This window comes from Cornus florida, unplaced genomic scaffold (assembly GCF_030987335.1).
Source record: "Cornus florida cultivar Cherokee Brave unplaced genomic scaffold, ASM3098733v1 CherokeeBrave_3.0.0_Hap2_Chr03, whole genome shotgun sequence".
NCBI classification, from domain to species: Eukaryota; Viridiplantae; Streptophyta; class Magnoliopsida; order Cornales; family Cornaceae; genus Cornus; species Cornus florida.
This window is the reverse complement of record NW_026775573.1, coordinates 48,002,464-48,013,452: the sequence shown is the minus strand read 5'-3', so window position 1 is coordinate 48,013,452 and position 10,989 is coordinate 48,002,464. Positions and strand designations below refer to the sequence as shown.

At 33.9% G+C, this 10,989-nt stretch overlaps 1 protein-coding gene and 1 long non-coding RNA gene across 2 annotated transcripts; both read left to right on the top strand.

The window, feature by feature from the left end:
• The first annotated feature begins 4,182 nt into the window (after positions 1 to 4,182).
• LOC132300446 (uncharacterized) lies at positions 4,183 to 4,982 on the top strand. The gene is made up of 2 exons (XR_009480437.1): positions 4,183 to 4,452; positions 4,575 to 4,982. It is a non-coding gene; the product is annotated as an uncharacterized LOC132300446 (long non-coding RNA).
• A 963-nt stretch (positions 4,983 to 5,945) lies between these two features.
• Positions 5,946 to 7,804, top strand: LOC132301573 (probable receptor-like protein kinase At1g11050; the record flags this gene model as incomplete). The annotated part of the gene is made up of 2 exons (XM_059798815.1): positions 5,946 to 6,435; positions 7,536 to 7,804. Coding segments are annotated over 2 exons (759 nt in total), but the record flags the coding sequence as incomplete, so codon positions are not given.
• Between the last annotated feature and the right edge of the window lie 3,185 nt (positions 7,805 to 10,989).

Below are 10,989 nucleotides of genomic sequence, written 5' to 3'. Positions count from 1 at the left end.
TTTAAGGACTTTTGTAAATTTGTACAGAGTTTAGTGGGGCAAAACTATAATTGTTAAAATAATTGTATTGAAAATATAATTAAATTAGAAATCCAGTGGGGGCATGTCCTACGTGAGTGAGTGCATGAGCTTGTTGTAAAAAAATAATAATAATAAAAAAAAGGGCATAAATAAACCAGGCACCAACCCATTCTTCCAAACTGCTATGAGTATCCGTTAGCCACAACTCTTAAGCGATTTTGGGAGTCCTCCAAGCCCCCACCCGATTTAATTGTGGGTTCAAAGAATTTAATTCATTGATATAAATTTTCGATTTGTAGTGAAAAATACAAAGGAAAAGAAAAAGGATAACTAAGATTATATGATTGGTAATTGAATTGATTTCTCTACATATATTTATAATAAATAAAACTTTATAATTGTAACGTTGCATGTGTCATTCTATTGAAGTGAAAATCCATTATTAGGAATGAAAATTTATTTCATATCTAAATCTATAAAATAATCATTCTATTCCTAAAAAAATTTTGTAAAAAAAAATCAACTTCCCTTCAAAAACCACCATCACCGTCGCCACCAACGCCACTACGATCACCTTCCACTACAGCCACCTCCACCTTTTACTACCGCCACCTCTATTACATTCCACCACTGTTACTGTCACCGCCACCGTGGCGGGGGCGGCTTAATCTAATTTGGGGCTTTAGGCAAAAAAGTAAAAAGAGGCCTTTTTAATAATATAAATAAAATTAGTCACAATTCAAAAACAAATTAAATATACAAATATATATACATCCAACTTTATAATAACAAAAGTGCATAAAATTAATAAATAATTAAAGAAAAATAACCATTGAACCTGATTTAGAAAACTCAAATCCAATACTTCTACAAATTTTTCAATAGAATAAAAATGCGTTCATAATAACGGTAAACTTGTGATGAGAGTGAGAGAAGAAGACTTATTGAAAATAAAAAGATAAAACATATAAAATAAAATAATTATGAAAAGTTTTCGTCATTTTTCTAAACAACAACATTAAATAGATATTTAATATTTTACTGTTGGTGTATCTTACCCAAAAATGTTTTTAGTGCTGCTGTAAAAAACGTGAATGAGAGAGAGAAAGAAAGAGGGAAAAAAATATTTAATGATACAAATTTTGGGCCTAATATTAAATTTTTATATTGGCTAGAATTTATTGTAAAAGTGAATGAGAGTAGAAAAAAGGAGGGAAAAAATGTCATATAAGGATGTAAATCTTTAGAGGCCAATATTAAATTTATGTATCAATTAGAGTTCAACTTAATGAAAAAAGAAAAAGAAAAAATGAAGAGAGTTAAATTATGATATAAATATTTGAGACCTAATATAAAATCAGAATGAATGAGGAGAGATAGAAAAGAGAAAAAATAAGTTATTTTAGAATATAAATATTTGAGGCCTAATATAAAATCAAAACGGGTGGGAAAGAGACAAAAAGCTATTTTAGAATATAAATATTTGAGGCCTAATATAATTTTTTTATATTTATTAGAGTTTAACAATATTAGGAAATAATTATAGTATAACTTCATATAAGAAAATTTTAAAATTTTGTCGCCTAAGGGTCCAGCCGGCTTGACAGTCGGCCCCTCCATTACCTTCCACCATTGTCGCCATCACCACCATGGACTTCCACCCAAAAAAAAAAAAACCTCCCTAAAAATAGGATATAAAAACCTAATAACAAAAAAGAAACTAATTGCTCAATAAATTAAAAATATAAAGAAACAATTTAAAATTAAACTCTACCTAAAAATTATAAAATACTAAAAAAAATTAATAATAATATGTAAAATCTAATTATTAAACATGAATAGTAAAACCATCTTCATCAATCTTCTCCCCTTAAAAATAAATAAATAAATTGTTTATCTCAATTAGAAGTCAATTATGGCCACTAAATATGAAATAATGGGACAATGGAATAGCCATGAGATATGCATCTTATCACGTACCACGAGACCATCCAACTCTGTAGTTATCAAATTGCACTTCATCATATGTACTGGAGTATACATAACAACATCCCATATTGATTTTAAGGCCATTTGATTACATCTTTGTTGTCTTCTAGCTTAGAATCCTCTTCATCACACAATGTTCCATGTCCAGATTTTTCAAACCATCTCATCTGTTCTCTGAAGTTGTATTCTTAGAAGCCTCTTCAAGTGCACGCGATGGCTAATGTTTGGACAACATCATCATCTTTCCTTTTAATCTGATCAATTGGTTCTGGTATGTCCTTTTTATTCTTTTCCACAACAGGGTTTTGAGTGCTCACCTTGGAAATAATGTTGACTTTATTCCTACAATCTGGAACAAAGTTAAAAGACACAGAATGAATTCTACGTTAGGGTGCTTGAAAGTTGACTTTACAACATTTGGTGTTATTAGCATTGCGACTGAATCAAATGTAGATTTGTTGGCATGAATAAGAATCGTCTCCATGTATTCTATCAACATACTAATTGTACTTGGGTTAAGTGCAGAAAACCGGATGTAAAATAGGTTTTATGTACAAATAACCTCTCCTTTTTTAAAATGTGTATTTTAATTCATAAAATTTTAAAAAGTTGCAAATAAGTCCCGACCACTTTTTGATCAAAATTGACATAAAGTAAATTTAAAAACTCTAATTTGCCCATATCTCTTCATATTCTGCCTTTTTTTATCAGTTGGGTTTCACCTGTTTAACAATGGGTCTTCTCCATATTGTTTTTAATTTTTTAATATTACATAAATTTTTGTACACGTGTTTTTTTTTTTCCTATTGGGCCACCTAACCAATCAGGGTTGAAAGAAATGCGTCATTGTCTAAAATGGTAATTTTACCTTATTTTATTTTTTAAATATTATTTCATTTTACTGACAATAGGATATTATAGTCTTTTTATGTAGACGGGGAGGTATTTGCACCAAATTAAAAGTAGAGGAGTGTTTTATACCACATAAAGACTTTTTTGCACTATATCAATAGTACAAGGAGTTTTTTTTGGCACTTAAACCAACTCTATTTCTGGTGTTTTTTTTATATTGGTTGTATGACTCATAACCTAGTGGTTCGAAATTAGTAATTAACAATCGTTTCATTTTATATCACTGTACATACTGTTTTCCATGCCTCCTCCAGTTAATCTTTACTTGTTCGCACCAATTTGAAGCACCTCGCTTAAGCATGAATGCTACAATTGAAACTTGCTTATTTTCGGATGTTAAAATACTCAAAAAATTCTTCAACTTCATCAAGCTAGTCCAAGACATCGTCATCAACATAAATATTTCCATTGAAATTTACCATTTTTGTTGCGCCTATCTTGATCAATCCAAACTCCTCCTCATCAGAATAATCCGCGTAGGCTGGAGGCTCGTGTTTGATTGGTTGTGAGACACATCATCAGCATGATCCCGAACTGAACCATGAACTTGCTTGTTGCCAATCCCAAGTCCAGTGACACCCTGTTGGATAGCTTGCCACATGTGTTTCATCCGTTCAGACCGTTTGTTCCTGAGTTTGCATGACTACCTAACAGGCCTTCACTGTGCCATGATTGTCGACAAAGTAGGTGCTATCAAAACGATCAGTCACCATCAGAGCGTGGTAAATTAAGACTCTGATACCAACTGACATAGTAGAAGTTATGAAACGTTCACAAAAAACAAGGGTTACTTTGAATCTACAAAGTTGGTTAACTTTGAATTCAAAAAGTTGAACAAATTCGTAGAGAATTATGATATATTATTAATAATTGAATTGATTTCTCTTGTGCTCTTTGCAATACATACTCTTTTTTTTTTTTTTTTTTTTTTGGGTAAGTGAATATATAAAAGAAAAAAAGATAGTCACACAAAAACTTGTGGTATGCCCCAAGGCCCAACAGTAGCAACCCATTCATCATAGGTATACCTGTTAATGGATTGGATTTTGATCCGAATCCGATCCGATTAGTCGGATATGGATTAGACAAAAAATTTGATAACCCGTTTATAATCCGAATCCGATAATCCGTTTACTTAACAAATCGGATATGGATTTTACCGATCCGATCCGATAATAATCCGATCCGAATTAAAATTTTATATATATATATATATATATATAAGAGTTCAGCACTCCAGGCCCAAACCCATCTCCAAGCCCATATATATATATATATGAGTCAAGCCCCAAATCCATTTTCAAGCCCACTTCTTGTTACCAAGCCCATTAAGCCTCCTTTAATCTATCTAAACCCTAGCTCACAAGTTCACAACCACATTTTATCGTCTGTTCTCTCACTCACACTACCGTTGCCGCAAAACAACCTTTTTTCCAAACACTCCCACAATCCCACGTAGCAAAGTTGCAACACAAATCAGAAAAAGGAAGCCATCGATCGGCGATCGCTGCAAAATATTACTCCTTTCAGGTTATTGTTCTTCCTTTCTCTTTCATCCGATCTCACTTTTTATCGGAATTTTTGCTTTGATTCCTTCAAGCTCTTGGTCGAGCTTCTTTCTTTTATGACCTTTTTCCCTCAATCTGTGTTAGTTGGGAATAGAGGCCTGTAATATTCAAGTTGTGCACTCAAATCTCACCGTCCCTAAACTAGGCCTTCAACATCGGCATCCCCAAGAACTAGGGCAAGCAGGAGTCAACCCCAGCAGCGAAGAGTATCTGATGGTTAAACAGAGGAAAAGATCAGTTGAAGAACCATTGAGAGTGGAGTTTTATCTGCGCCAACTACTGGTCCTTTGCTACCTACTGAACACTGATATATATTTTACCCTAATTTGTAATGTTCCTTTTTTTTTCTATCTCATAAAATCTGTTAGTTAATTTTTTTTTTTTTTTCCTTCTATTATTCTTGTCTCTCTCAATTTGATTTTTATTAAATTTTCTGGTGTAAATATTTTCATAAATTAATCTGTAAAAACTGTCTCTCAAATTTTTTTTCAAGTTTCCTACCTAATTTGTTTGTTGATTTGTGCAAAGTGTGTAGTTACATTATCGAACCAGACTATCGGATCGGATATCCGATAATCAAACAAATCGAATACGGATTGGCTTTGTAAAAATCCGTCGAATTGTCGGACCGGATCGGATCACTCATTATACTTATCGGATTCGGATCGAATTGACCATGATCCGGTCCAAATCTGGTCCGTTGACAGGTCTAATCATAGGGGGCAGTCCATGATTTAGGTCCAAAAAATATTAAACAAGGTACAAACCAAAGAACTCCATGACAGAAGCCCATGGCCCAATCCAAATAAGTTTTCTACCAAACATTCATAGCTCAAAGGCGGTTCGGTTCCATCAACAAACATGGAGAGAACAGAGGAGGGTTCGTTACATAGGTGATCACCATGGGAGATAAGAACTGGTATGTCAAGCAGGTTCCATTCACTGGTTTGATTGGCTAGAATCAAAGAAGGTATCAGGCAGGTTCCATTCACTGGCAATTGATCTTGCAAGGGAACATTTGCTCTGGTTGATTGAGAACAACCTTGTTCGCACTGATTCAATAATGGTATTCAAGGTTCGGATAGGAAGACAAGATTGATTTCGAAACACTAAGCAGTTTATCTCCTTCCAAATGTGATACACATAGCTTGCCACAGTGAGCTTCTAGGTTAGGATCGTACTTTTCTTCAATTCCAATTTGATGATGCCCATACAAGGAATCCCTTCCATGAGTTGGGGTTCGTATAGAACCCACATTTATTTGTATCCCTTTCCACATATCTTTTGAGTATACACACCGGTGGAAAATATGCTCATATGATTCTGCTGCATTTAGACACAGAGGACACACATTGGGTTGCATTGTGTATAGATTTGCTGGCATGTCTTGTGTGAGTAGCCTCTCTTGTATAGCAAACCAAAAACAAAAGCTATGTTTAGGAATAGCATTGCTAAGCCATACCAATTTGTGCCAGTGAATTGAAAGAAGGGGTTGTGAAATGGCTTGAGAAGGCAACTGATAATTTTTCGCCCAAGAATGAAATTGGGCGAGGCCAGTTTGTGATTGTTTACAAAGGGATACTGCAAGATGGAACAATAGTAGCCTTTAAAAAGATCACAGAATCAGAAAATCAAGGCGCTGCTGAATTTTGCAATGAAGTTGAGATCATTAGCACATTAAAGCACCGGAATCTAGTACGGCTTAGAGGGTGTTGTGTGACGGATGAAGATGAGCATAATGGAAATGGAGTGTGTTGTAGATATCTCGTTTATGATTACATGCCAAATGGGAATCTCAAAGACAATTTAATTTTCTTGCCAGAAAATGTAAATCGGATTGAGACGAAACCATTGACTTGGCCTCCATGGAGGAGCATAATATTGGATGTGGCGAAGGGTCTGGCTTACCTTCACTATGGGGTGGAGCCTGCAATATATCATAGAGATATTATGTCACGACCAGACAATTTCAATAAAATCCTCAGTTTATACAAGTCGAGATAGATCAAAATACATCCGGATCACAAAGAAATGTCCTTTTTTATAAAAAATTAATTTTCTCAATTATACAAAAAAATCTCCAAGTAAATAAAATAAATCTTGAAATGTCAACTCTTCAGCCTAAGCCCGAATCTAGCAATCCCCGTCTATTTTCGGTACTTAAAATTAAAAGGTGGTGAGACAAAAAGTCCTAGTAGAATAAATCATAACAAAATTTTTATGAAAGTTTAACAAAATAGTTTCACAAAATAAACATATACAGACGAGTATAACAAAATATATATGCATTTTTTGAAAACATTTAATAAAAACATTGAAACAAAACCTCCTTACGCCATTCAAAGTATGGAGAACTCTACACTGAAAAAAAAATTTCCTCATTAGATCATCAAGTCTCCAAGTTTTTCGCTGCGCCTCTGCAACTCTCGACTCACTCACTGTTTGCTCAAACTCACTCTGTCTCGGCTCACTCTATTTTTCTCTTCTTTGCTTCGATACCCATCAGTGCACAAACACACATTTAAATAGGCAACATGCCACCAACTTCAAACAAAAAAAACATCAACCAACAAACCCACGTGCAAAAAGTTAAGCAAAGGCCAAGTGAGTCCCAAATCATTACAACCTTTCCTTCTCTGTCAACCTGCTCCCTCAACTTTTCAGCCCACCACACAGAACAATTACACCTTGCAATAAAATAATATAACCCATTTCTCTCTCCTTCTCATCACCGCACAATCCCACTTTCAGTTACAAAACCCACGTGGAGATATCAAGCTCAAGTCAAAAAGTTGCCAAAAGCTTCCAAATGGGTCCCGCCCACTACCTTTCCAAACTTTTCTTTCCTTTCTCGGCTGCAACGCCATTTCTTATCACTTCAGCAAACAAAAATATATATACATGATATATATATTTCCAGATGCAAAATAAATATATATATATAATATAAAGAAAATTACAATTACACCAAACAAACTCAAAATTTAAATAATAATAATAAAATAAAATTATAAATTAAAATTTTAAAAAAATCCGGATCATCACATATTAAGTCAACAGATATACTACTAAATGCAAATATGACAGCAAAAGTGACAGATTTTGGGTTAGTGAAACACAGACAAGTAGTGCAGCCTCATCTCATGACCACCAGAGTGGCCGGTACACACAGTTACTTGGCCCCAGAATATGCATTTTATGGTTCGGAGTTGTTATGTTGGAAATCATTATATGGGCAATTGACAGAAAATAGTGATGTTTATAACTTCGGAGTAATTATGTTGAAAATCATTTTATGGGCAATATGGTGGTAGAACATATGGCCTGAATTGAGCTTTCATACTGATGAAATATGTTGCTAAACAATGTAGACCGCCAAGGACTGAAGCAATGCTACAATGCCCAATCAGTTTTTTTGTGCGACGTGCGACTCTAGTAGATAGTTTCCAACAAGGTAGCTTGTACTGGCCAATAAACCATGTTTATAGCTTGTTATTTATATTATATATCTCTTTTCTTTGTTTGTCCTCCCAGTGGTTTTGTTTATATATTTTGATTTGTGTTTTTCAATCTTTGTTCAGTTTTGGTTTGAGAGTAACTGTCTTGCCCTCTTGTTTTCTTGTGCCTTCTAAGGTTCTTGGCCATTTTTGTTTCTGTTAGGCAACTGAGGAATGTCCTTTGTATACATGCATAGTTATCTTTGTAATTGTTATATATTTATTCATAAATAATAATAACAATAGTGTTATTTTTATTTCTTTGTAATAATTACTTTTAGATGCCTGTTCTGTTGTTTATAAACTATGTAATGAATGAAAGCCATTCTACTTCAGCAAGATACAAAACATACACCAACCATTCCATTTCTTGCTTAAGAGAGTTTGTAGAAGGAAAGCGCGAACGTATAAAGCACATTTGAGGGCCACATTACTCATAAAAGCCATAGTTGATATATAGACAGTGTCGACTCTGTTTGAAGATTCCGATGAAGTTGCAAGTCTAGATGGCCAATTTATTTAGGCCAAATGCACATAAAAATACATTTAAATGCTTACACGGAGAAGAAAATCGTAGAGTATCGGAAACGCTTTAGCTATATCCTTCACTTGTAGACCTTCAACTAAGCCTATTTACACATTATCGAAGCCATAAAATGGAGGATACCTATCCTACTGCTCGATCAGTCACATTCGCTTCAACCGACTTTCTGTGATGCATTTGAGTTTGGACAGCCTTCTCTAGCTGCATTGGCTCCTTTGTTGGCCACTGCTAAAGCTTTGTTTACAATCTCATCAACCCTTTCCACATCGTAAGCTTTCTGAGGCAGCTCGCTGTACTTCCTGATAGTAAGGCAATAAGCAATAAGAGACTCTCACAAGTCACAAGTAACTTATATGAACATCCCTGCTCCTTCCTGCAACATGGGAAGAAAGAAATTGGCCGACTTGTCTCATCTCGCCCGACTTGTCTCCAGTACACAAAATCTTGTCAGCAGCCTTGGCCAATTTCTGTGTCTGCTCATGCTCAATAGTTTTTGTAATCTCCCTTTCAGCTGCTTCCACCCTGTTTCTTGCTGTAAATTTGCAGGAACTTCATACTAATATGCTGAACAAAACAAGCTACAAATTTCTATCAAGCGCCGCATCAAAGATGATGATCAACTAGTTTTAAATCGTTCAATGTAGCTAAAAGATCATGGATATTTTTTGGGATAGTCAGAAATGGCCAAAGATATATATATGTCGGAAGCTCACTCTAGTAACTTAGGAGTGGAAGAAACCAAGTAGCAAATACTAGCGGCAGCCACTGACTCCCTAAAATCAGAAGACAGCGAGTTTGTCGATTGATGCACCTTTATATATATGTTATTCATACGGTGTGTTCCGGCAGAAATTAACAAAGACCTGCAAATGGTCAGTACGTCCAGCAAAAAAATTGGATACATAATCCTAACCAGTGCCATTGTCTGCTTTTGTTGGCGCATAATGCTAGTAGGCAGAGTGTGTGGACCTAGTTTCATCACTTCAATGTTATCATCTCCTTTCTTTATCTACATTCATGAAAGTAGCACAAGCAAAAGAGACACAAATATATATATATATATATATAGAAAATGAAGATTAATATATTTTAATCCAAAAATATGTGTAAAAGAGTGTAAAATAAAAAAAAAGAAGAAGAAAGAAATACGAGGATAATTTCTGGTATTTAGTTGGAATTTGTAATGAAATGTGGAATCTTGTATATTACTAGCAATGATTCTTTTGTACCTGTCCCATGAAAAGATGACGTGAACTTACGGTAAAGAGAGTGACAATGAACAGCGAAAGAGGAGAATAAGATGGAGTTTTATGGCCTTGAAAAAACTCGGATCAGAAAAGATTTACCTTGTATGGTTGTATGCCATAGAGGTTCGTTCAATACAAACACAAAAAAGGCCTCTACATGTGAGGCATTGACAAAACCGAAAACGGCCACAAAAATACGCTGACTTTATGCATCACAAACATAAAGCATATGCTTTATTATAGCTTAAGCGAATTTAGTAGTAATTAAACAAATTAGGCACAAACCTCCAAATAGTTTTGACACCCTCCTACTTCATAAACTCTAAAATTGGGCTTAGATATTATTTTAACATGGATAGATTAATAAACATTAAAACATGATAAGTATATCTTTAATTTAATTTCTTTCTTTATTTAATTTTATTTTTTTTGGTTTAGGTATGTGAATATATCTTTAATTTTTTTGCATTCTAGTTAAAAAGGTATTGGAGGCCTATTTACTACATATAGTATAATTTTTGTTGGCATTATTATTTTTTAATAGATTCCAATTTTCAAGAAAAATGACCATTGTGTTGAAATTAAATGATATAATTCCAATATAATTTTACTTAGGGAGTATAATATGTGATAAGAATATTATTATTTGTGAGAACAGAGAATTATTCCAACAATTTCACCTTATTCCTAGGCCGAACTCGCTTGTCCAACCAAGAGCAATGAAAAAAAAAAAAACAGAGCTCGTACAAAAAAAGAAATGCTAATAAAAACAATGATTTATATCGAATTCATTCTAACCCTTGTGATAGGAGGTCAACAAATGAGAGATATATATAACATGTAAACTAAATCAGGAAGAGGAGTGGATTATGTTATAGACATTTATAACATGTAAACAATGATTTATATTGTATATTCATTCTAGTCCTCGTGATTGTTCTGATTTTGATCTGTTAATCAACATATGGAGCTAGAAACATTATATAAATGTTGTCTATTTAAAATTTCAGTTCTTAGAAATAACAAATCCAGCTCTATCACACTGACTTGCTAACTTCTAACTCATTGGTTTGAAAATTTTATTTGAAGGTTCTTTTATTTTATTAATTAATTAATTAATTTTTTTAAAGGATTTCAATTATGATATGCTATTAATTCCAAAAACTTCAGCTTACACTCTTCGTCCACAGCCATATTCAAATTCGCCTAAC